Genomic DNA, 27,971 nt, shown 5'->3' with positions numbered 1-27,971 from the left:
GTTCACATGCATACAGTGCAGACCGGGGCTTTTACCCACCACAGCAACCTTAACCGTCAGAACAGGCCTCTTGGCACAAAACCAACGGTGGAAAGAAGCAAAGATGTAACTCAACTGAAGGCGATCTATGTTTTTAGAAAGCCATCTGTTTAAGTGCCTGCCCTTACCACCCATACTGTATACTGTTAATATTTACCCCCATACAGTATTCAAAAAGAGCATGCTGATTTATACTGAAGCATGATTTGTATCCCAGAGTTAATCTAAAGTGTTATTTTCTAGTTTTATTTTCCTTGTCAAACGTATAACTGTTCTGTTAGTACATAGATTAATCGATTAGCCAACAATCATACTAATGAATTTGTTTAAGCGAAAATGCAAAAATATGCAAAGCATTTGGGTTCTCAATTGTGATGATTTGATGCTTTTCCAAGTTTAATATCACTGTAAATTGAAGCTGTCAATTTAAGCTCTGAGTAATCTTGATGGGCATGACATCTTATAGACAAACAATCAATCAAGCATTGAGCCAGGCTCTGTGACAGGAAGGGACGGATAGAGGAGAATACCTTGAATGAAAAGAATATACTTGGCAGATTAATTGATAATGGAAATAATCAATAGTTGTAGCCATAACAACTAATTGGTAAACAAAAACATTGCTTTACTGCCAACAATTATGAGCATATACACTGAAGATCAAAATTAGAAAACAAACTATTAATACTTGATTTATTCTGAATTACTGTTATTTTTTATTGTTCAGAATTTGAAAGAATGCGTATGGCTATACCACTGCTGTACTAGCATGTTTTTTTAAATAACAAAGGCACTTCAACTAAAACATCTAGATATAAACCCCCTAAAGAATCTCTGGAAAATCCTTGGCAACAAAGTAACGTCTAAGAAACCAACTACAGTTACCGAACTGTGGAAGAGACTGCAAGAAGAATGGACCAAGATCAAACCAGAGCGGTGTGAGAAACTAGTGATGTCCTGTGGTTGCAGATGTGCTGAAGTGATACAAAGCAAGGTCCTCTACACTACCTATTCATTTTTAATTCTATAACCCAAAGAAAACACTGTTAAATCTTCTCTGCTGACACAGTGGTAACTGTTCTCTAATTTTGCTCACTGCTTTTAATTACAAAATAAAGGTTTTTGTTCCTTGGTTATTTAAAAAACAAACATGCTAGTACAGCAGAGGTATCGAATTCTGAACAATAAAAAATAACAATATTTTAAAATAGATTACGTATTAATAAGTTGTTCTTTAATTTTGATCTCCAGTGTAAATGACATGACATTCAGATCAGAGAACAGAGGACAGAGGAAAGCAACAGGCAGGCGAGTAGATTAAACTTGAGGTTTCCATATGTGCAATGTGACTCTGCTCTGAGCCATGTGACATCAGTGTTTCCCCTCATGAGCTGTCAGATACAGCAATGTAGCATTAGCTCTGCTAGGTGTGCATTCTTTATACACATTTAATCTGTCAGCTTCAAGGTATTCTCCTCTATCCGTCCCTTCCTGTCACAGAGCCTGGCTCAATGCTGTGTAAAAAAACAAACCTTCAAAAAGAGGAAATGAAGCATGCAAATATCATAAAACACTATGGTCTATAATCATGAGATATATTAAGCGCAATTATGACTACAATCAACATTATATAAACATGTAGATATGTGTACTAGTTGAGAGTGCAAAGCAGCGTGAATGTCACAGAAAGAGACATACAAATACATACAATACTCAGCCGGGCGAAATCCGATCGCACTCGTTTGCTCTTTATTTTCCTCCTGAAGGTGATTTTGCTCCTGAAGCTCATTGCGAGCACAATCAAGTATAAGTGTGTACAATATTACACACGCAAAAAGCAGCAGAACTTCCACTATCCGTAGAGCAAACAGGTAAAAGCTTCATTAAAAGTAGACTAACCAAAATAAAACACACGCATGTGCTCTGTCAGAAGCAGAACTAACACGAGTGAGTTTTTTTGTCAGTGCACGTGGATGTAGAGGAAGCTGATGTCTGGTGTCCAACACACACACACACACGCACGCGCGCACACACACACACACACACACACACACACACACACACACACACACACACACACACACACACACACACACACACACACACACACACACACACACACACAGATGAGGTTTCTACACATTATGCTCTCAATGTCTTTCACTTTCTGACAATTCATTCAGCAAGACATCATCTGTTCTGAATAAATTAAAGGTAACAGCTTGCAATATTATTTATGCTCCACATTAATAACGGTATCAAGAGACAATACCTCTCTAAATACTATCATTTACTCACTCACACTCAAAGTCAAACTCTCAGCAACTCATGTTCCTGTCCAAATGTTTCAATAGAACACCACAACATGCACATAAAAATACATGCATACATAAGAACGAGCATGCAAACCATCAACTTCCCCCAGATTAAACCTCACAGCAGAACAAGGATCTGCACAAGAGGAAACAACTCCTGATGATACAACAAACTGGTATACCTGCTGTTAACAGGTGCCGCCATTAGACTTTTGCAGATAAATCAATGGACTGCATCATCCCACTTTAAAAGAGTCTATTGACCCATATTCCAAAAGACAGCATACAAATAATATATCAACTACTGTACCTATAGAGGTCAAGACATGCAGATCATTTTTGATTTATTTGCTCACATTTTGCATTTTACATGAGGCGTCTTAATATTATGCCTTCACTGCAATGGAATTGCATTTGAGGTGCTCACAGCATAAAAACAAAGACCGACACCGTCATCTCTTTCAAGAAACCACGTCCTCGTTTCAATACAAATCACGCTGTGAACTGTTTTTATACAGGGACTATCTCTTTGGTAGAAAGCAGTTCCGGCAAAAAATGTAGTGGGTATAGAAAAATGACACCACTTGCTTTCACTATGAAATTCTGTCTGCCACAGGGAACAACCCCGGGAAAACGAAGGCTTGCTTTGTGACACAAAAGAAGAGGAAAACGCTTGAGGTGAAGGTAAAAATCCGTAGACTGAAGCGAGAAGGCAAAATATTTATTGCCTCCCTCATTGTCAACAGCATGGCTTCACAACGACACTACTTCCATTCTTACCTTTCACAATAAAAGCCCTAGACATATAACATTACACTGCATCACCTCTTACAAGGGAGCGTTTTGCTAAGAGGCAAGTCACCAAAACTTAACTTAACTTACAACTTAACAAAATAGTTTACAGTAGCTATCATCATGTAGCGTAAATGGCGGACAGTGGAACAACTGGAGTAACTGTGGAAACTCTTATGTTACCCGGCAAAAGAAAAATGCCCCATGGACAAAGGAAGAGGGGGAGTGATTAAAAAAAAAAAAAAAAACGTTCTACTAAGCTAGACCAGTTAGTAACAAAACCTGACAACTTATTAATACTACTGGGTATTTTACTCTGCCCTTATCATACCAAGGTCACCTCTCCACTTCAACTTTCAGTATTAACACGTCATGTTTTATGGTATGTGGAGCTAACATCAGTTAATGACTGTTGGTCTTGGTCAAGTGCTTTGAAGTGACAGCAGAAACAAGTGCAAAAAAGTTTCACACGTAATACAGATCACATGTCAAATACAAAATGTTATCTGTTTCGCTTTGAGCTACCGCAGTATCTGGCTGGTGACACTACAATTTGTCTCATGACTGCAACGCTGATGTCCATTGTCCATGTCCATGTGAAACCTGCAAGTCGACCAGGACAAGACATTTCAAAGTAAAGCATTAATCTTAATCTACTGTATGTTTACATAACTTAATAAGTATTAATGACTCTTTGATGTTTTGCATCTGAGACAGTGAATCATAATTATGCTCCTAGCACTGCACTCCTTCAAAGCCATTTAACGTCAGCAGCTCAACCCCCCTTTCTCTTCTTTCACTCTTTCTATCCCTCCATCCATCCTCTGTTCTGCAGCTGCCTCAGATGGCTCCATCCCTTCCTCTCATCCCCTCCTCTCTCGCTTCCTCATTTCATTAAATATCCTCAGAAGCGCACTCCTTTCGTTCTTCTTCCTTTGATTCTCTCCCTCTGTAACTTCCCTGATCCCTTGTTCTCACCCTATTAAACATCCCTTTTAACATCTCTCATTCAGTCCCCTGCTTCTCTGTTTCTCTCCCTCCCTCTGAGCAGGGGTGAGATAAACTACAGCTGTGTAGAGGGCACAAATAGAGCACTAGGCTGGTGGCGCACAGCATGGCTTTCCTCCAGCATGTGAACTGTGAACAAGAGAGCGAGGCAGAGAGAGAGGAGGGGAGGGGGAGGTTCTAGGAATTGGTCAGCAGAAAAAAAGAGCAATAAATTGAGGCTGGGAACTGATTAAGACAAAGATGGAGATAAATCACAGGGTTTAACTGTTTGCACGTTATGCACACAAGCTGGTGTGTGTCATTCTCAAGCACAGATTTAGGGGCTTATCATTCTGTTAATGTTAAAGATGTGTGACGAGAACAGATTTGGAAGATGAGAGAGAGAGTGTGATTGACTGGGAGAATAAGAGAGAGGGGGAGAGAGAGAGAAAGAGAGCGAGAGAGAGAGAGAGAGAGAGATGGAAAGAGGGGGGGATAACCAGGACAGCAGAGAGGAGAAGAAACTAGACAGAAGTCATCTGCTTTACATCATTAGAGCAATGCAAGGTCTGAAGAGGAACACAGTGAGATTAATATACATTAATGGCTCTAGGAGAAGTTGCTCCTCTGATGAAAAACACTGTCCTTCACTTTTGTAAGGCCAATTTGACATGTTGAGTTAGTGGTAACTTCCCTGCCTTCTCCCAAAACACACACCACACATTTTTGTGGTGCCTGTCTGCTTAAAACATTTATTTTAGTTTGTCCACTCAGATGTGTGAAGGCCATTCAACAAACTATAAGCAGAGTGCAGTGATGGGCAAATACTTCCCCAAAACCTACATTTTGTCAATGACCAAATAACAAAGCAGTAACACCAGTGTAATCCCCCTCAAGACGTTAACAGAAGATTGAAAGAGATACCAGAGGGTTTGCATTCTTTTCCTGACCACAGTGTCAGTGACAGGGTGACAGAGGGATAGAAGGTCAAGCTTGGAGGGAGGGATGCAAGAAAGTTAAAGGGGTGTATTGGGCATCTGACAGATTGGGGACACTGACTCTGAAAGAATGTGGTAGACTCTTGTTTTAAATTGGTTTCATTACTATGTTCACAAGAACTTTAACAAGATCCTCAAAGCTGCTTTTTGGAGGCCTGCAGGGCTAAATACTAGGGCCTTTACTATTCTGTGTCTACATGCTGCCAGTTTGTTATATTATGCAGTTTTATGCAGATACACAGCTGTACTTTTTTGCTACATGATTGTCTAATGTAATTATATGTCACATAACCTTTTGAAACTTGAGAAATTGGGTTGCTGTCAATAAGCATGAAACTGTGCTGCAGAAATTGTCTATCACTGAGAACAAAGCCATCTTTGAGTTGTTTTTTTTTTTTTTAAAGGTGAGCAACTGATTTAAGGTAGAAAACTATTCCTAACTTCACTGCATTTTGCATTTTGGAATAAAGTATTTTTATCCATGTAAGCCTGGAAACGTGTAAAAACCCAGGCAATGTTTTAGCGCTGATGAATCTCTTTCTCTGACATGGAAATATCTGATGCTAAAAAAGCAAAAGGCAGTTAGTGCACTAGTTTCCAGTGCATACATTATGATACTTACAGGACAAGATCACCAGGCAAACATGACTTTGCAGTGTAAACTATTATGACTCTAGTTTGCCACAGAGACTAGAAAAACAGGCACCAGAAGGTTTATGGAGGGAAAGAAAGAAAGAAAGAAAGAAAGGGGATACAGACGGGACGAGTGTAAAGAATCCACTCTGCCAAAACTCTTACATTTTTCCACTGGGCCTACAGAAACCAGGGTCTTTCTGGGAATAAAAAAATCTGGCCAACACAAGTGGATACAGATACCAAACAGATGTACTGACTGTACTAAAAAGAAAAGTCTGTAAGGAGAAGCACACGTGTACTTTTAAGTAATTCATTCATTGATTTTTTTCATCATTTACTCAATCAATCAAACATACTGCATGCACCATTTCATTCCTGGTTCTGTTTAATAGCCGCTTTTTTTATCATCTTCTCTGTTTTCCATATGCAGAGCAAGCAGATTTTTCCCACAGAAACTAGATTCCTCATGTCTGACCCCACCAACCCCCTCTATTCTCCACCCTCCACTTCCGTCCTTCTGCCTCTCAGCTGTGAAGGGAAACAACCAGGCCCCAATCATTGATAAAACATCAACCTCAGCAACAGAGTAAAAGAAAAAAGGCTGTATAGGTAGAGAGAACAAAACAGATAAAAGATTAATAAAAGACATTATACACAAAGACATTTTGGCTAAGAACATCCTTTCATCCATAGCTGCCAGTAAAATGCGGAAAAATATACACTCACGCATATCCAAATATGACGCCATTGTGCACACACTTACTCCATACCCACATACTGTAGTCCCCTCTACCTGCCCACACATGCATTAGGTAGAATGGCAGAGCTCATGGGGAGTTGGAGATGCAGTAGTGCTGGTTACCATTACAATGATGGTCAGAGGTGAGGTGGTAGTGGTGTAACCCTCTAGGGTGGGAGTGGCAGCATCCAATGATATCTGGTCCTGTCGTGAACACATGTGACCGCAGTCGACGCCGCCCACTGAGCGGAGGAGCAGGACCACACTGGCCGAACAACCCATAATCCAGTGCTGTTGAATCCTCGTCCAGCCTGATCCTGTCCAGCAGCGTAGGCTTCACCTGATATGACGTCCCTTGTTTATCCCAGTCAACCTGAACTCAAGTGTTTGTCCTGATGGCACGGTCCAGTTCAGTCCAGTCAGCCCCTGGTCCAGCCAGTGGTGCTGTGTTCGGTTCAAGCCCAGGACTCCATCCTACTTTCCCCTGCCTTACTTTGCAAGCTGTCTCTTTCCTTTCTGCACTGCTCTAGACCAATCTCCAGCTCCTAATGCTGAGCTTACACACTGGCAGCCCTACATGACTCTCTCTCTCTCTCTCTCTCTCTCCCTCTCTGTTTTCCAATAATACACGCACGCACACACACACACACACACACACACACACACACCGTCACAGACTGCAGCCATACACGGTTCAGCCCAGCTAACCCGACAAATCACAGTCTGTAATGGCTGTCAGCTGACCAGAACCAGCTGCTACATGCACGCACACACATACAAACCTACATACATTTTTTTTCTGCATTCTGCAGCACTCTCCTTCACCATTTTCTCCCAATCACATCATTCATTTCAAGTCTGCTGGCTGTGTTTGTCCATTTTTGGTTTGTGCATTGAAGACAGTAAAGCACAGGCTTGCTTTCCCAAACTCTGATTTAGTTAAACTGTTGCTTTTTAAAAGTGTTTGCATATGCATGTGTTTGCTGCAGTTAATTCAGCTTAATGTTTTCAGAGAGGAGGTTGGCAGAGTGTGTGTGCAGCTACAGGGAGAGTGTTGGAGAGTGTTAGGGAGTTGTGAGCGAGGCTATTGAAAGGAAAGTGGATGGAAAGTGGGGAGTGGGCGGCTTCACAGATGAAGCGTGCATGTGAAGTTTAAGACTTTAGAGCAAAATGTAAAATTCCTGTGCCTTTCGTTCAGCACATACGACAGAAAACAGGACACTGACTGGGCTTTAATCTAAAACAAATAGTTCAAGTCTAAAATTCCATGGCATCAGTTCTACCACTCTGATTGTTCTCATGTCACCATAACAGCTGGTCTTGTTTTATTCTTCATGTTCCATCTAAAAGGCTAAATGGAGAGAAGTAAAGAAATTAGCATTTTGAGAACAAAATGGTTTTCATCTGTTTTGCAGCTATTTTAAATTCTTCTCATTATAAAAGTCCCCCTTCTCTTCCTCTACAGTTGCAATTGTGGAACCAGAACCAAAATGTAGATTTTGAGAAAAATATGAGTTGTAGCACCAGTTTTGTCACCCAAATGTTTCTGGAGTAATGCTTTGAAGCCTGGATTTTGGTTTACTGTTCTTCGCCATCTTAGTCAGTCACTGGAATGTAATGAAATTTGGTTAATGGGGAGGAGTTGGAGTGAGACGGGGCCAACAAGCTCAACAAATGAAATGTGACAGGCCGAGACAACTGTCAATCAATCAAACATCGCTCAAAGCATACTTCTCCTTAAAGACTTAATATTGCCTTAATGGGACAATGATTGTCAAAATCATCACCAAGACACACATAAGGAGGAAGTTAAAATAACTCAAATAGAAATAAGATGATTTAATATTCATTGACTGTATTAAAGGAAGAAGTTGGAAGATTTTCAGTTGACTTCAACACAGTCAGTTTTCATAGAACCCGCATTCAGAAACAAGGCCTATTAGAGAAACTCCACCTGAATGCATTGTCTGTATGTTTTTTTTAATGGTGCTATATGCCCTGTAAAACATGTAATAAAAGAAAAAAATTCAATTCCAAAGTATAGCTGAAGTAGAAACAGCTAGTTACCCACACACAGGGTCATTTGAGGGAATGTTTTACATATTCTACCTAGAATATATTATAATTCAGCTCGACTACTGTATACGGTATGCATTTTTTTCAAAGGCTGTTGATAGATCTGCAATGAAGTGAGACATAATCTATAGTCAATGGCATTTGCACACCCTCGGCTCCCTGCAGAGAGTAGGAGGTAACCATGGTGATGTTGTTAGGTCATGATTAAGGTCATTAGTGTCCATGTCAATGTGACAGAAAATCCCACCCCCCGCCCGGCATAAAAGCTCATTATTATAATGCTTTACATAGCTAAATATAAACAGCACAACACGCAAACACAGAAAAAGACAGGCATGAGCATGTGCACATATCGAATTGCTACTTCTCTCCCACACAGTGTACAAATGTTAATGTGCCCCCATCAGTGGGAGATGACAGTGCATATGTCCAGTTCATTGTTCAAAGTGGAGAAACATTAACTGTACTCACCACCGGCCACACCCCTCCCCAACGCCTCCAAACCCATTACTTTTTCACTAAAGGCTCTTCAGCGCAACATGCCTGCAGCAGTTAAAATACACCGAAACCACAGAGATGGGCTTTGTTTGTATGCCAGGCCTCCACAATGGTCCTGTCATGCAAATATGCCCACACAAATGTGCCCTGTAGTTGCCAGCAAAGTCCCCATGTTACATAGCTAGCTTAGTTTTATGCTCTCATTCACTCCGCCTGCCTTTTGCCTGTGCAAACACAGATTATATCACCACGCTGGCTGCTGTGAGTATTTTCATCCAAATGTTCGTAATGTCATTGAAGGTTTTCAACTATCTTTTTAAAGAGCACCTTAAATTTTAGCATTAGTAACAAATGGGTGGCAGTAATATACTGAAGCTGTGTTGATAGATAAATAGACAGACAGATAATTGTAGATAGCTAGAAGCTATATAGATAGGGGAGCGTACCTATGTTCCCCGGGTCCTATGATCCCCGCTTTGTATGTGACCGAGAAACATAGGACCCTTTTTTTTTAAAAAAGGTATGATGTTCCCTGCTTTTCCCAAAAAGTTCCTATGTTCCCCGGCACATAGGCCTATGTATACCCTAAAACTACCCCCTAACCCTGACCTGACCATAACCCCTAACCCTTACCAAATGCTGAATTAAATCAGCGGAAGCAGAAGCTTATGCAACCAGGGAACATAGGACCCAGGGAACATAGGGATGACCCAATAGATGGCTAGATAGATAGATAGATAGACAAATATTAGGAGAGGTGCAGTTTGTTGGTTTAAGTGCATTATGTCAAAATTCTTGGAGTAGACCTGATCACACCACATTAATGCTTTAATGTATTCTTGCCAGCACAGGGGGTTAATTGAGGAAAGCTACAATAGCTAGATTGGGTACATAGTCTTCTTTTTGTAATCGTTTTACTTTCCCTCTTTTTTTAACAGGAGAGAAGAGGTGAATTTGAGTGCTGAATAAGTGATGAGGAGCTCACACTTCCATGGAAGAGAATGAGGAAATTGACACTCCGCCTGTGGTTGGAGACATGGACATGGAGATAGTGTAAAGCAGCTCAGTTCCCAGAACACCTGTCGTTTAAGTTAGAGTCGGTTAGGAGGATAAATAAATCACACAATGAAATGGGAGAACAAACCACTACATGGATAGGGTCACATCCCCGGACAAAACCACGAACACTCATACCACCATGTGGAAAGATCTGCTCTTTAGTTCTTTTATTTCTTTGTCACTCACTATTTCTTCTCAATTCCTCATCTGTGACTGTTAATATTCAATTTCTGAATTACCTAGGGTACATTACAAAGGCCAAACTATGTTACTGTATCCTTTGGAAATGCTTTTTTTCAAAGGTTGTTTATTTTCCAAATCATTTCCTGTTAACTAATTGATACAAAGCCTTTCTTCTGAGGACATTTTTGGAGAAGCTACAAGGACATTTTGTAGTTGATAAAAGAGCACTGTTGAGATTTTGTGTTTTACAAAATGATATAAAAGGAAATAAAAAAACAGTTACATATCAGGTTACTACTAAGAAGTTATTAAGAATGAAATCATCCTGTACAATAAATCGTAAACATTGAATTGTGTGCACCTTTGCTATTGTCTGTAATCCTGAGTATGTGTCCCTGTGATTGCCTGTACTTCCTTGTGTGATCTGAGTTAAGCTCTGTGTAAGTCTGAACCTCTGTAAAGGATGACATCATTGGGGAGTATAGGGCAGGGTGCTGCCATCATTTGTGGGGTTAATGTTTTCCAGCTGTATAACCTCAGTCTCTACAATCCTGTTACTCTGCTGAACAGCACTGACGGTGACAAAGTAGTGGTTATGTACACTAGATCTGAGATTGATGTGTGCATCCTGCAAACGCATGTAGTTTAACTATTTAGACAAAAGACAAACATAAGCCATTTTACTGACTTGAAATACCTCAGCCAACTAGGCCAAGTAGGAAACCACAGTCCATTAAAACTTCTGCACACTGCCTTGTAAGCAGTTAGCTCTGCTATAGTTAGGTTCCCTGTAGCGCTGGAGGCTGACTCATGGCAGCGGTGTTTGATGTGGTGCAGAGCTTCACTGAGTTTACTTGGGAAAACACTCTCCTGTTCCCATGGTGACCACAACAGGAAGGATGCTGTCACTCAATGGCGCTGGGTTCTCAGCAAACTACAGTTTGGCCCCTGGCACTCACAGAGCAACAAGAGGGACACAGGGTCAACCTCGTTCTGGCTGCACTACACTCCCTATTCTCACACAGCACGCATACATACAGTGTTCAGTGTTTCTCTCTGAAGGTCTGCAGACATGGAGATGTTTACTGACTGTACTGAAAAAAAATGGAAGGAATTGTAATGGAAAAGAACTGAGGCAAAGAAACAAAAAAAAAAAAAGTCAGGAAAATCTTAGGACTGCTAACTGGTTGTTTTCAGATAACGTACCTAAATATATATTTTTTGGCTCGAATGAACTTAAGTTTGTAGCTTATGGTGTGTCAATGTATTTGCATTGACTATTGTCTCTCTGGTGTTGCTAGTCATGTTATTGTTTCAAACTCATCCTGATGTGCTGTTCTCAGTAAAACCTCAGCCTGCGGATGCAACACTACAGCACACTCTTGCACAAACAGGAAGACTGAGGCAGACTAAACTGAGCAGCATTTACCCTAGATGATTCATGATTTGATGACAATCAAATAGCCCTGCTAAGAATACCTGTACCTGTATTTTTGATGTCTTTGTGGTCAGATATTGTCTGGTAATTTTCATGACCTTGAGTGCTTCATCATTTTGTATTTAGTGATGTTGTTTCAGGTTCAGGTTGTATACATTTACAGTGTAACCCCGCTGTGCTGCAGCTGTGGCAAAATAGTGCCTGGAAAGTTCTTTTGACTGTCAGTTTTGTGTCAGAAAGTGTTCCACAGAGCAGATGTAAGACTTTTTATGATTAAGCACAACATTTTCGTTTGAATTAGAGGTTTTTTCTTGATTCTGACTCATGTTGGTCCTCATTTTGTTGCTCCTACAGTGCTTTTGCTTTCACTGTGTCATTGTTCTGTCTCTCTTTCACAATCTTCAGAGTTGCTTTTGTTTCTGTCCCTTCTACAGGTGCCTGCTAGTCATATGACTCACAGTTGTGTTGTTTGTGTTATATCAAAGTGACCTAATGGAGTAAATTAGAAACACCTGATGCAACGGATCGGACACCTACTGCAAAAAACTGCAGAATTATTTTCATGTGAGAATGTGGTTGCAAATGTGAATCAAAATCATGATTTATTTATTTGGCCTGTAACAAGATCATGTCGTGAACCTCACAACTGTGTCATATCTGGCTCTGAGTTGAGCTCTTTCCCTGGAGGAGTTAACAGGAAGAACAGAGTTCTGAACCGCAGTACACTGCCAATGCCATCTAGTGCTAAGAACTGGACACAGCAGACTGTGTGCATCAGAGGGTGCCAAGCACCACAGCTCAGTGTAGCAGTTGCCCCCACTACCACATCTTTAATGAATGACCTCCAGGAGGCGCTCTGTGCAAGAGATACTATCTGGTCCTCTGGCAGCTGGATTGTTTAGAAAAGGAAGCTATTAAAATGTCTTAAACTGAGAACTAAAGTCCCGAGGCAGGAGGGATGTTGGGGGAGGGAGCAAGAGAGAGGAGATTGGATGGAGAATATGGGAGAGGGGAAGTTGGCAAGCTACAACTGCTGGGAGGGGGGGGGGGGGGGGGGGCATTGTTAAAAGTTTCCATTCATTCTACTTAAGGCTCACCTCACTCTTCATATTCACCCACTCACCTCCAACAACAATCAACCTCACCTTTTCTCCTGTCCATCCATCTCACCTTCCCTACAAATAACTCTTTTCCTCTGAGTATTTCTAGTTTTTCCAACAATTAAGTGGAGATTAACGCAAAATGTAGATAAACAGCAGGTAACCGGGCAGCATATTAGGTCAAATGGAATAAATAAATAGAGATGTATTATTTGTCCATTGCACTATTTGTGGAATCATGAAATGGGTCACAGTATATGGATCAGAGGATCCGTTTCAGCCATCCTTTTGCCAGGTCAGTAAGCTGCCCAGATGTTGATACAGCTCGTCTTGTGGTCATTTTAACCAGCAGAACAGTAGTTACACTCATTAAATGCATGACATCCGCTCCTTGTCCCTAAAATGTTATGTTTTATTTATTTATAATAGTAGATTAGTTTTTATAATATCGTGGAGCTGGTCCTTGTGTCAGGTGAGGTGATCCACATCCAATATAAAACACCCTGGGAAACCCTTGGGAAACAAGCTAGAATTCATTGTGATGTTTTGAGCATGTGAAACAGTCCTTTTAGACTTAATAGCAACAACAACAAAAAATTCCAGCTTGTATCCGTCTACCTGCCTGTTTCATTTTAACATTCACTCCCACATTCATTAAATGCATCAAAAGAGACATCTGGAATAGTATTAGAGTGCTTGGCATCCATTCACCAACAAAAGCAGCAGAAACACACACAGATACTGTACTGTCTCAGAGCTGGTGCCTCATTAATTTACTGTCCCACGTGGCATCATTTACTGCCCCCCACCCCAAACCCAATACAGCTGAGGTCACCGGCTTCTTATGCACTCTGCAATAAATTTTTGCAATAATACCCATCCTTCATAAACTAGCAGAGCTTTTCTTGGTTTTTGAGGTAACAGGAGCATACTTTTAAAATCTAATTAAGTGCTGTTATTCTATGCTTTAAATGAGAAACACAGTTAAAGTCAGCTCGTCCTACCGGAAAGGTTTAAGGTAATAGCAGCAAGCAGAGCCTGTCCTTTAATCGCGATTTTCCGTCCAAGAGAGAGACCATCAATTAGAAGAAGAAGAAAAAAGTCCCTTCATTGCAGAGGACGGAGGTTTTTGCAGTATTAAGGTGTTCATCATAACCGGATATGACTGGAAAGACTACTGTAGCAACATGATAAATACCACTCTCGTACAATAGTCATGATTTCTCCCTCAGCACTGCTATGTATCCGTAGTTTCTCTGTGATTATATCTGGGCTTTTTACACAACTGTTAGGCCTCTGCCATGCAGGTAAGACAGTCTCCAGCCAATAAGACACTTCACAGAACCATTCACGCTAGCCAAGTCAAACTCTATAATACTCCAAAAAGTCCTTTATGTCCACTGCATGTCGGAGCCTCTGACACTCGGAAACCGTAACTGCTCCTTGGGCAATTATCCCTAATGATTTCTGTTTCCTGTAACTCGAAAACTTGTATAATGTGTCCTCGCTCTGAACCTGCCATATTCATCCTAAAATCAGGCCCATGCCAATATTTACTTTCATGCAGACATGCCAGAAACACATACCAGCACAATGGATGGCTATAAGCTACTACGGCTATGAACAGTCACATCATTCCAGCCTGAGTAAGAAATAAATCATAAGATTTTTATGCCAACCCCCAATCTACACCCTCACGTGAAGAAAAAGCCCACTAGAATGTCTGGTTTGCAATAAATCATTCAGTCGTGACGCCTACATGCGACACCTACACAAAGCCTACATGTGACCTCTGTGTAACCTCTACAACAGCGCTTACTATCTACCAGACGCCCACTCAGCACAGCTCTCTCTCCCCGAGGTCCAGGTTTAGTCCGAGGACGCAGCTGTTCTGAAGACTTTTCCTCATGCGTTTTCATATCTATTATCCTCCCTTACCCCCGCCCTTATTTCTTTTGCAGAGATTTCAGCTCTTTGGCTGACATGTACGCAAACAGAAAAATACAAAATTACAGATATATACAGACACGTATCAAAGCTTTAAATCCAAAACAGCATCCTACAGACTCTCGCCCTCTAACAACAGCACAAGCATGGTAGATAATCATGGATCTGAGTATTGTTTCTTCACCTAAACTCCCTTCACTTTTTAAGCTTTTGGCTCACGGCCATGTGTGCTGTGGGACTTTTTATGTCAGTCAGGGGGAATAGCAATAAATGGAAGTGGCATGTTTGAGTCAAATCGAACTCGACTCCTACCACTTGGCAGAAAGAAAACTGTGTGACCATACACCCCCAGGAGTCCTTATAACTCAGAAAGAAATATGTCATGGCTGGACCTAAAATAAAAATCTGATTTACAATAACAATAAATGCAACAGTAATATGCTTTATGTATCAGCGCATATATTTATATATGCTGTTTCACTTCTGTTTTCCTGTTTATTTATAGTATGAGAAGTTTAAAAAAATAGTTTGACATTTTGGGAAACATGCTTATTTACTTTCTTTGCCGACACTTGGGTGAAAAGATTAATACCCCTTTCATGTCTGTGCGCTAAACATGAAGCTAAACATGAAGCTAAACATGAAGCTAAACATGACGCCAAATAGCCATGCTTAGTTTAGCTAAGCTTTAAATAAAGACTGGAAATAGCCACCCTGGCACTGTCCAAAGGCAACAAAACACACCTGCCAGCACCTCTAAATCTCTCTAATAAACAAAATATGTTTTCTTGTGGCCTCAGTGGTCCCAATATACACTCACCATGTCATTTTTTACACTACGCTTTTTGTACATATGTAAAATTCAAGATATAGCATGTTTAGTAGTGAGCTTTAGATGTGCTGGTAGGCAGATTTGATTACATTTGGATGAGAGCAAGGCTAGCCATTTCACCCTGTTTCCAGTCTTCATGCTAAGCAAAGCTTACTTGCTGCTTGCTTCATATTTAGCATGGTGTCGTGTTATCTTCTCATCTAATTTTCAGCAAGAAAGCAAATATATCCCTTGTATTTTTACAAAATGTTAACCTAATCCTTTAAAACACTATGCTGGTGGCTGATTGGTTGATTGAACTAATAGTTATTATCAGTTATTAGATGTCATTGTTTTTTGTAGCCAACAACAGTTTACACTTATTCATTGAAAATTGTGATTAAGTACATTTGGGTTGATATCAGATTCCTTACATTGGTAATTTGTCCAGCCCTTAAATAGTGTCAAAGAGATAATGAGCTAGGAAGTCATTTAAGAATATATACTGTAGTCCAGCATTTCACCGAGCACGTTGATAACATCCATATCTTGAAACGACATGCTTTTTTCAACCAGTTATCTTGTGCTATGACCAGTTATGCCAGCTATGTTTTCCTGTGAGCTGCTGTTAAGGACACATTATCTGTAAGTGAAAACTATCTGTTCTATTTCTAACAGCGGCCCAGGCTCTGCAGACATAATAATTAGTGTGCATGCATGTGCATACTTTTATCTTTGTGTGCAGATGGATGTGGGTAACTGGAGTGGGTGCTGGTGAAATATTAATAATGGCTGCTTGTTTCTGTCTCTTCCAGTTTTACTTTCTGACACCGAGGCCAAGAGGACAGGCATGGTCAGACGGGATTATTGGCGGGTCAGCCGTGTTGATCAAAGCCAGCAGGGATCAGTTAGACAGGCAGAGGAGAAAAGGATAAAAAGATCTTAAGAGGATTCAACCACACAACAAAAACACAGTTCTGTTTTAGGATTCATAGACTTTGAGAACGACTTGTACATATGGTGGACACGTTTTCTTTACATTCTTGCTTAATTAGACCTTGTACTCTCTCTGTCTCACTCGGTCCAGCCAGTGAAGACAGATAATGAGAGAAAGTCCACATCACGTATGACTGCGACACTGTGTGTGTATGTGTGTGCGGCTACAACAGGGCAAGGGTAGCAGGGCATCGGGGTCGGACGGTAATGGCAGTAGCATATTCAGGCCTCCTACTCTGGAATGCAGAGTGAGGGAGAGACACAACACTGCAATTCACTCACAGAGAGTCACTGAACTATTCTTAGTCCAGTATGTGAAGTAGACTCCCCCCCCTTCCTCACCCTTTCCCTGAGGGCCGTGAAAAGAGTCTGGATGGACAAGTTGATGTGGTGTTTATTAAGGTACAGGGCAGGAGTGAGGCAGGATGGAGAGCTTTAGAGAAAGACAGAGATAGAGGATAAAAGTGAGCTCCAGTGAGGCAAAGCCTGGTCAGCTAAGTCTGAATGGAGCAGTTCACTGGCTGTGAAGCCTCTCCAAAGAGCCTATTGTAAACGTACATTGGCACAATGCATAGAGCCCTGGGGAACTCTCTCTCTCTCTCTCTCTCTCTCTCTCTCTCTCTTCTCATGTGACCTCTCACAAACACTAGTATAAAAGGCAGACACATACTTTCTCTCTATCTACTTTTCTTACCTAGACTAAACAGACTTTTTGTCTTCTAATACAATTCAGCAACCTGCGGTGTGACTTTACAAGGCTACATGTACTGAAAAAAAAAAGTATTTCCTGTATTCACACCCAGCACACACACTAGTGAGATCACTGCACAGCCTCACGCAGAGTTCAAACAGTGGGGGAATTCAGCAAGAGACAGTGTCACTAGTGACAGTGACAGGCTCAGACTTTTTTTCTCCTTTGCTCTCTTCTCTTTGCTTTTATTTCTCTGTCCTTTCTGAATGAGTCATTGAGAAGATGGGGACAGACACACACCAAGGCCTGGCAGTACACGGTCCTACTGTTATCGGGCAAACACGGCTGAGTCGTCTGCAGCTCAGTCATAACAAATGTCAAAGAGCTATTCATCTCCTCTAATCCCTTTCTCTATTCTCCCGCCTGCATGTATACACACCGGTGATACAAGAAGCATTCACTCAACGTGAAAGGTAGTGAGAACTGAAGAGCCGAGCGAATGTAATCCAGTATGTAATCCGAATGTAATCTATTATTATTTAATAGAGAATAAGTGAGAAGAAAGAAAGTGCAGGCAATTAGGGAATTTGTGTAGAAATTGAAAAAAGGCAAAGAAGAAGGAAGAGGAGAGGGAGCAGAGCCCAGGGAGGCAGTAGGTAAGAGGAAGAAAGTAAAGAGGAGAATAGAGGAGGAAACAGGGTGATGGAAGGTTTAACAGGAGGAAGAGAATCACCCTGTCACCCTGCTGATGAAAAGTGATATGAAAACACATTTAGGCTGCACCCTGTGACAAAGGCGTCCTGAAGAACTGCACAGCACGGCTTCTCAGAAAAAGCTGCATGCAGAGTTGTTCAGAGATACATGCACAAACATGCATTGTGAGAGAGAAAAAGACGACATCCTATCCCCACATTGTCAGACCGTACACACACACAAACCAGGAGGCGACGCTTTCACAGCTTGGTTTGACACATATGGAGTATGAGATATGACACACACCCAAACACGAGATGAAGAAGGGAAACAAACTGTGTGACTCATTACCTGACACAGATGCAAAATAAAGAATTCTGAATCTAGACCACTACAACAGCTTTTTTATTGCTTCAGCAGTTTGCTTCACATGGTGTGTCTGCTGAGCTTGATCAATGTCACACAGTGGCATGTATCAGTGCTAATTTAGCTACAGTGTAATGAGGGTTTCCCCTAGGGAAACTGTTTAGCAGAGAGGGTCATCATCCATCTTGTTTTGTGATCAATTTCTCTTATAGATAATGGCCTATAGTAACCACACTGAAAAAAAGATGGTATTGTGAAATATAATTCTTTTTGCCTGAGTTTTATTTCATGAAAATTATTTATATATAGATTTTAATGTATTATGACATCAGCAGAGGTGATTTTTATTCTAAGTGAGGTGGCCCACCTCCACCATAAACCCTGACCATCATTCAGTATGAGCCAAACACTCCTTCCTTAACTGTTCTTGCTGGAAATGTGTCTTTTGTTCAGTCTGATTTATATGATTATACAACCAGACTGCGGTATGATTTCCAAAAAAAACAACTTATGTAAGAGAAAAACTGTATTGGCAGGCAGGGAAATGTTGCCTCTGTTGATTTGTGATACATACTTAATACAGTATGCGACTCTGTGGAAATAAAGACAACAGCCTACCATTTGTATATTATGTCCTGGAATGTTGAGACACCAACTTTCTTCAACAACTGGAACACCTATATCCATATCCAAAGGGACTTAAAAGGTTTTAGTTTGCAAATTTATGAATATAAATTTATGTCTGCTAACAAGACACCCCGATATGTGCAAATACTGTTCATAAGAACATGCACAAAGCCGTGCAGTTGTGCAATTAGTCTGCTAAACGTGTGATAAGACACATAAACTCATACGGAGGACATTGTGTCTTAGAGGACAAATCATCTGCAGTGGAGCCTCAGTACAAAATCCTCTGGGAGATGTGTCAAATCTAGCAAAATCTCTCTCTTCCTCTTCTTAACATTCCTCCCTTACTATCTGCTTGGTTTTCCCCTCTTTAAGATCTAGTTCTCTAAAATGATAAGACTAGAGAATGTCCGACCTAATTATAAACTGGATTCTGGCTCCAGCTCTACTCTTGTCCCTGTCCTACCTTGCCATGTCCAGATGTAACAGGAGGCGTGTGACAGAAATGTCAGGATCAGTGCAGATAGCAAGATAGATCAATCAAAAATATATCACAGAAGGTGGTAAAATATGCAGTGGGTGTTCAGAAAGCAGCAGACGGAGGCGGGTTACAGATACAATTAAAAATGTAATATAAGCAGCTACACAAATGAGCTAAATTAATTTATGAAATACCTGGGAGCGTGGGAACAGAGGAGCAGTAGATGATATAAGATACGGTAAACTTAAAGGGAAAAAGTAGAGATATGCAAGGAGCGCTTCCTGTTAGTATTTTATCTTAATTGACCTTTCTCTGTTGCTGTGGTAACAGAGGCACGACTGTGGTAGAGTAGGCTAATTACTGGTTATCTAACTGGTATCTCTCCTCTGGGACAATTGATTTTCAACATTTACAGTTTGACTAAGTCGCATGAGAAGGCCATATTAGTTAGTGTTTCAATGCTGCCAGTGACTGATTAACGTGACAACGCTGCTGTGGTTAAGTCATGATTACACAACACCGACACAGATCTTAAGCAGCTACAAACTAATATACATGCTACAAGATTTTTAGCCCGCCTAAATGGTTTTTCAGAACAACAACACGAGCATCACACAGGCACAAACATACAGACAGACACATACTGGGCTGCTATACATGTATGCTGGACAAATAGGCAGGTCAGCAATCATGCACAATGCATCCCAGGCAGTCGACATGACATGACGTGTCATGAGAAGAGAGATGAGCCAAACTGACAGCACCCCACCCCCACACCCCACCCAAAAAAAATGACCACACATACCCGCAAAACATCACAGGAGCACGCTGGGTAGACGTGCCCCCCGCCAACAAATGACTGCTCTCCGCTGTCTGGCACACATTTCAGCTCCAGACAGACAGACAGACAGACACACATGCCCAGTGGTGGTATTTTACTAGAAGAACAGAAACATACAAACAGAATATGACTAGCATAAGCCCTGAAGACAGAGAAATTAAGGCAAATGTACAGACAAATTAATGAGAAGAGAAGACGAAGAGAAGACAAAAGAAGAAAGGAGACCCTTAACATATCTACTGAAATATCCCATCTTCCTTCCTTTCCTCACTGAAGTGTAAATTGAGATGAGTTACATAACAAACGGGATAAATATGCAAATGTTGGAAAAAAGGCATGCTAAAGTAAGGTCAATGAAATATGAACAACTTTTTTAATATTTGCAAGCTTTGAGTCATATATAAAAAGTGTAATGAAATACAGAGAGGAAAAGCACTCGAACTTGAACCTCCTATCCATAGGTTGCAGTGTGAGAGTGTGTGTTCACATTTAAGTGTTAGGGCAAAAGAACACACACTGCTCTCTGGTAAGAAGAGCATGAACATAAGCATGGAGGTGAACCACATTGGTAAAGGGCCGCAATACCAAAGGATTTTGTATGTTAAAGCCCATTAACTCTAAGTCACATATATTTTACATCACTGTCAGCCAGTTTCCAAAGCACTTCATGCAATTTTTAGAATGATTTTATACCTTCCAGGCAGTTCTTAAAGCAGAAGAGACATTGATGACATTATAAGAATCTTGTGCAAATTCATCACTCAAATTATTATTTGAGTGATGAAGTTGCACAAGATTAAAGTTATAATCCGTAAGATTTTCATCTAGTTAATTGTCTGTTAAGTAACTATCTATGAAAGAGTGAGTTAAAACAATGGTGATTGATCATATGACCCATTAATGGAAGCATCTGTACTTGCCTCGAGTATTCCAATCTTTCATTCCCCCTCTAAATGCAAATGGTTGGTGACGCTGTTGGCGGTTGGTCTGCTGCGTTTCATTTTAATCGGAAATCAGGTACTTCCAACTTCTGAGTCAGGCTTGTAGTAAGGGCAGAAGTGTAAGAGGAACGTGTGTGCGTGTATGGATTTAAAAGGGTAACATATAGGGGACGGACCGGAAGTAAATAGGTGAATGTGTGCTAATAAAGTTTACAAAAAAATAAGAAGAAAAAAATCAAGACACATATCGACCGCGAACATGACAAGATGGGGGGCTCTGAAAGAACCGGCTCACCTACAGTTACATCTTACCGCCAAAAAGGCCGCTATAAACAAGGTATCTCAAATCTGATGAATTACAACTTTATAGCCAGAAGTAGAAGATTTACTCATCCATGTGTCTCAAATGTGAGGATTTGCGCTGGGAGGTAGCGATGGGCATTTTATACAGCTCTCTGACATACTGTATGTTGGCTTGACAGTAATCAATACACATGGAGTTTATGAATCAATTAATTGACGGATGATTAATCCATAATGAAGATAATTGTTTGGTACAGCTATAACCAGTATGAAAGGAAAAAAGAAAACTGCAGAGGCTTGAAATATCCAATGACAGTGAGTATTCAGCAGTGGTGCACAGCTGCAGCAATGTAAAGAATCATACAGTGATTTGTGGTTAATAAGCTAAATCAGAGTTAGAAAAAACATTGGTATAATTATTGCATGAGCTATATACCTTCTGGTTGTGGGATAATAGGTCCATCTCCATGACTGGACAGCAGACAATGTTTTGCCATCAAATGGAAAATTACCAGTAAATGTCGGGAGCCTGGGATTGGGCACCAAAAATAGTCAATACGTGGTCATGCGTGAAGCTAGTACCATAAGGGCACCAAGGATGCCAAATGCAAGGAGTGGTTTTATATGGTGCCAAAGGAAAGACAGGACGATGATAACATAACACCAAACATTAGGAAACCATGCGGAAAATAGATGAGCATGCATATGCCCTTAAGCAACGAGTGAGGATGGCTGAGTACAAGCAACCTTGTGCTACTGGGCAAATAAACTCTGAGCTACAGTGGGATGCCGTGGCGATATGTTGGCCTCAATCTCTGGATGTGTGGCTAGTGTGGCTGGCATCCTGTAGGCATGGTGTGACATGTGGTTCATCCCAGCAGGCAGCCAGAGTCACAACAAGAACGGCACTTGTATCTACACTGCTTTGCTGCTCACTTTTGCTGAGAGTCATAATAAACACTCTCACTCTCTGATGCCAATAATGGGTCTAAAATACTGTTCATTTTGTTGTTGACGTGATTCAGGTGTGTTTCATGCAAATGCTGCTTCAATATCGTATATATATTTAACTATATGTTCAAATTTATATATTTAATTTAATTGTTATTTGTTGTCTGGCAGCTCAGAGCCAGACAGAAGCCAGAAAAGATGTAATGGAAAAGATCCCATGGTCGCTGAAGCAACAAACTCTAGCTTTTTTTAAACCCAAACTCAACAACCATTACATCCTTCAGTCTTGTATCTATCTACCCTTCCATGCTCCTCACATATTTGAGGATGGGTGGGCTGACCACTATGAAAAACAGTGAAGTAGTCAGAAAGCAGTGATTGCTTTCACAGAGCACTTCATCAGAGGAAAATGCAGCATACACCAATGGGATTTACCAGGTATCCTGTATGCTACACACACATGCGCACACGCACGTACCCACGCACGCACATACACACACACACACACACACACACACACACACACACTTTAGAAACTGATCTAACCTGACTGAGGACTCCTGCAGAGCAGGGGAACGGTAAAAAAACACAGAGGGAAACAGTGTCAGAAGCAACTCAAATATGGAAGAATCTGAAACAGTGCAGGCTTGGAGAGATGGGGAGTAAAGTCGGTGGGGTGGAGGGTGGGTGTTAAGTAAATGAGGAAAAAAACTGGTAACTATGAAAAGAAAGAGGGGGTCAGTGATAGAAAGAAAGAGGCTCACGCTTCATTGAATGTTATGCCATAGGGCCTGAATCTGCTGACCTGGTTTCTTTCACCAACAAAAGCCATGCATTAGCAGACTCGCAAAAAAACGTCCACACACATACACACGCTTATGGACATTTCCACACCCACTTAAAACCTAAACCTGTACACAAGCGTTATATCTACACGTTCACACACACAAACTTCCCCCCGTCTCACTTTCTTGTAACATTGCTCCATCCTATATCTCTACATATAATGACCTTAAGTAATTGTTTGTGCTTATCGCTTGTTTACGATATAGGAAGGAATTCAGACTAAACAGTCACAGTTCACAGTGGATGATGACAAAAAAGAAGGTGTCTTTGCACATACTGATCAAATACTGAGTCGTGGTTTCAATTTCAGTTCTCATCTTTACATAAAAATTAACAGATATGAATTGGTTAAAGGTTGAATATGTAGAATCTTTATTAAAAGCTATAATTGAAAAAAAAGAGGTACAGAATTAAAGTATTGCTTTTACATAAAAAAATATATTTAGTCTGAATTAATATTTTAAAAATGTTTTGACGGGTTTGACAATGACTTTCTGTCGAGTTCTGTTTACATTGTGCCAGATAATAGCGACTGGCATTGCGGGTTGCCAGGGTTGTGGGTCATAAGATCAATCACCATTGTTTTAACTCACAATTTGATTCATAGGAAAATAACAGACAATTATTTATTATTTATTGCAACACATTTACATGATTTTTGCACCAATGTGATAAAGTACCTTGACTTGTCTGTGGAGTTGTTCTGATAAAATATGAAACAAAATGCCTCCGATACTGCCTTAAAATGCTGGTATTGATGATTACGCAAGTCTATGCTCCAATCCGAAACCACATAATTTAGCACCCAATTTACTTTTTATTCTAAAGCAGTTTACACTCTTTTTCCGTTATGACTGACTGTCCAACTAGATAATAAAGTAAGTTCTATGGCATTCATTTTCTGTATTTTTAACCTGAGCCAGGTCATACAACAATGATAGTAATCAATCCCATTATATCCATGAATGGTTATTTATGTAATATGTTGATTATTTCTAACACAATGGTATTGGATCTGTACTCTGTATCGGCCAAGACGCAAGTTCTTAATTTAATTCACTGGATTGGTTATTATGTTATCCACTAAAAGTCTTACAATTGTTAATCCAGAAAATGTATTGCATCTCAATACAGCCCAACCGATGTGGAATTTTTGAGGCCGATCCCAATAGTGATTTTAGAGGGGGAAATTCACAGATTACCAATATGGTGATTTGAGAATGATTTTTATTTTTAGCTGGAATGAATACAATACATACATGACTGCAATGTTACATTGTCAACCAAATCTATAAATGAACACTTAGAGAATAAAGAATAAATAAACATAAAATAAATAGCTAAATTAACAATATGTTAAGTGCCAGTCACTTGTTGACTATTTAAATAAAAAAATAAAATAAAAATAAAATAATTAGCTATGGCATCATTTCAAAATCACTCCAAGCTTTGATTTCTGCATTATATGTTCTGTAAAAAAGGTTTCAACATCAGTGCATATCAGAAAACACATATCCCGATAAGATATGTCTAAGAACAGCAAATATCTGCTGATAATATTGGCCGACAGTCTGGCTCTGCATCACAATTTATATATTACTAGGATAGAAGGTGTTACTCCGCCCCTAATTCAACATGTATTTATTCCAAATTCTATATATTCTCGAACTTTAAGCATACTAAGCCAAGAGCATTAATAATCATAAGTTATTCAGGCACTTTTGCAAAACCCATGACCACGTGTGCATCAGAACTGGTCGCTGTATTAATACATCTGGAACCTCAGACTTTGTGGAGTTGCAAACTTTTCCTGATGCATACACAACCAAACATCCACATACCTAGCATCTAAATACACATTTTTCAAAGCAAACATGTTGAACTGTCATAGCAGGAAAACTATAGCGGATAAATTAAACTGAGCCATCATTAAATGCATTACTTAAAACAGTGTTTCACCTACTTATAGTAGACATAGAAAAATGCATATACAGTTACAGTTATATTCAGTTACATTTGAAATGTACGCCGCATCAGTGGGGTTTTTAATGAAGAACACAAACATGTTGACTGTCTTTTACAAGTAAATGTCTAAATTAACATAACTGCTTCTGTTTAATGCTATGAGACATGGTGATGATGGAGGGCCGTCAGGCAACGCAAGTGCCTCTTGTATCTGGCTGTTCATGTTCTCACACAGTGACTATCTCTCTGGCTATTTCCTGAATAGCTTTCACTTCAAGCTCAGTGTGTTACTTCTGCAGTGAAATGCATGTATCGGTGTCCTAAATAATACCAACACAAGGTGACTCACCAGTCAATTTCTACATCCAGTAAGGGAATCAATATCCTGCTGTACTTCATTTTGGTAACACGATAAATGCATAGTCTGTAAACCTGTACTTTAAAGACTATTGCTATTCTTCTATTCAGCTGACCCAGTGTCAGTGGTAACATCCTGCTGCTCATGGAAAATACCTATTTTCCAGTGAAATGCAAAATTGTATTCATTGTGACTTTATTTGATTCTGTTACATTTGAATCCTGTCTTCCGCGCAAGCACCCGCAGTAATATTACATTTCCCCTCTAAATTCCAATCAATTCACACCGTGCTCTGTTACGCGGTTGTCCCACTGACACACTAACACCAGAGTGAAGAGGATGCAGGGTATGGCACAGCAGCAAAGAGACTCGAGTGGAGTGACCTTTCTCTATGCTAATCTCTACAGCATGGACAGACACAGACACACACGCGCACACACATGCCCCGCGCACGCGCAAAACGTAAGGTAGAGGATTTGCCCTCAGCAAGATGAATCAAAAAGGACATCATCAAAATACAAATCATTCTCCTGTGTGTACGTGTGTGTGAGTGTGTGTGTGTGTGTGTGTGTGTGTGTGTGTGTGTGTGTGTGTGTGTGTGTGTGTGTGTGTCTGTGTATGTGTGTGTGTGTGAGCTTGAGTGTGTGAGTGTGTGAGTGTGGCTCTTTTTTCCTGGACTACCCCTCCTCCCACTATCTTATGTGTCAATCAGAGCCTCTCATTATAAGGCGTGACACACCCACTGAAGCATACATTTCACAGTTCACGACATTAAAATAGCCTGATAATAGAATTGGTCATAAATCAAGCCCGGTGGTCGAATTCATCTTCCTCCCCTCTCTTTCTCTGCCCCCCATGTTTCGTAGTGTTTCTGTGCACCGCTGGGCAGATGTTAACCGCTGCCTGTGTCATGCCGCATCCCACTATCCTACTACCCTACTACCAAGCCGCTATTTACTGTTTTACATTCACTCAGCCAGCCACACTGACTGAAAAAAAAACTCCAACCCACAGGGGAATAGGATAGGCGACTGTTTGACTTTAAAGCCACGTTACCAGCCAATAAGCGGGTTATTTTCAATAGCGGGAAGAAATGCGGCGATTCCTGCACCTACGACTGAACCTTATCCATTTAAACGTATGGAAGTGTTCCCCCCCGCAGGACCAACAGACAGGCGCTGAACAGCGGTGCTGCACTGTGCTCATCCACTGCAAAGAAGGATGCAACATGAATGCCAATGTCAGATCTGGCTTCGCTACATTGCAGTGGTGCGGTCGGATGCTGGTACAGTACAGATTAGACCACATCTAGTACACATCCAGATGTAAAGCTGTGGTGGCCGCGGCGTTCAGAGCTCAGAGCACAGAAGCTTCGGGCCCACAGGTGGTGATGCGTTTTTCCCACTACCACCATGTTTTTACCATTCATACGGATCTACTCACCGCCACTGCGGAGTGTCTGACTGCGTTGCACGCCGTCTGCCGTATCTCCGCCGCGGTTCCCGGTTTCAGCAGGTTCTTGGTGAATCTCCGGGTCGATTCGGCTGCCATCTCCTCATCTGAGCGGTCACAGAGCACAATTCAGCCTGGTGATTTCTGCTGCAGTCAGACCGACCTGGCCCTCCTAACATGAGCCGACCGAGCTGTGTTTACACACACACACGCACGCACGCTTTACACACACCGGTCCACATACGCAGCGCTGCGCGCGTAGTGCAGAGAATGGCCTGTGCGCTGAAGTAGTTGAAAATCTGGACTGGATCAAAAACAGTACTTCCGGTTAGGACTTTCGAATTAAAACACCCCGAGCGAGACAGATTCTCGAATGAGAGTGGAACTTTTATTTTGAAGGCTGGAAACATCAATTGCACTAGTTATTCAATCTCACCTTTGGACAACTTCACATGTGGAAAAAAGCATCATTTTCATTTTTTGATGCAGCTGAATTTTAATTTCCATTAAACTTTATTAAGCTACCATATATATATTTCTATTTATGTCATTCTAAATATCAAGCCCAGCCTAGGCTTTAAGTGAACCCGAGTGTGCAGACCCATTCAGCATTCGACAGTAACAGTCTAAACAGCTTGATTTGACCATGGTCTTTGAGCCGATAGCCTACTAAAGCATGTCAAGGGGAGCTCTGAAATGTCAACTACTCATCAGCAGTCCAGTCACGACCAAGGAGGGCTGGAGCATAGGGATGGCGCAGCATTTACAGTAGGTTGAAATGTGGGAGACATACAGGCCAACAGCGACGCGGGGCGTTGAGAAATGGTTAAGACATTTTGAAT

The 27,971-nt window shown here is 40.9% G+C and overlaps 1 protein-coding gene across 2 annotated transcripts in view; it reads right to left on the bottom strand.

The window, feature by feature from the left end:
* Positions 1–27,240, bottom strand: part of dock10 (dedicator of cytokinesis 10) — a 64,411-nt gene extending 37,171 nt beyond the window's left edge. Inside the window, exon 1 of one of the 2 annotated variants that reach the window (XM_083914650.1) lies at positions 27,121–27,240. In XM_083914650.1, the coding sequence (XP_083770776.1) occupies positions 27,121–27,228 (108 nt within the window). In that variant the 5' untranslated portion in view covers positions 27,229–27,240. Of the gene's footprint in view, positions 1–1,747; positions 1,880–27,120 lie in introns of those variants that run through there. The other variant, XM_083914651.1, reaches the window with a different exon arrangement.
* Between the last annotated feature and the right edge of the window lie 731 nt (positions 27,241–27,971).

This window comes from Echiichthys vipera (genome assembly GCF_963691815.1).
Source record: "Echiichthys vipera genome assembly, chromosome: 5".
Lineage (NCBI taxonomy): Eukaryota > Metazoa > Chordata > Actinopteri > Perciformes > Trachinidae > Echiichthys > Echiichthys vipera.
Note: the sequence above shows the minus strand (reverse complement) of the source record. Positions and strands in the feature narration are given on the sequence as shown.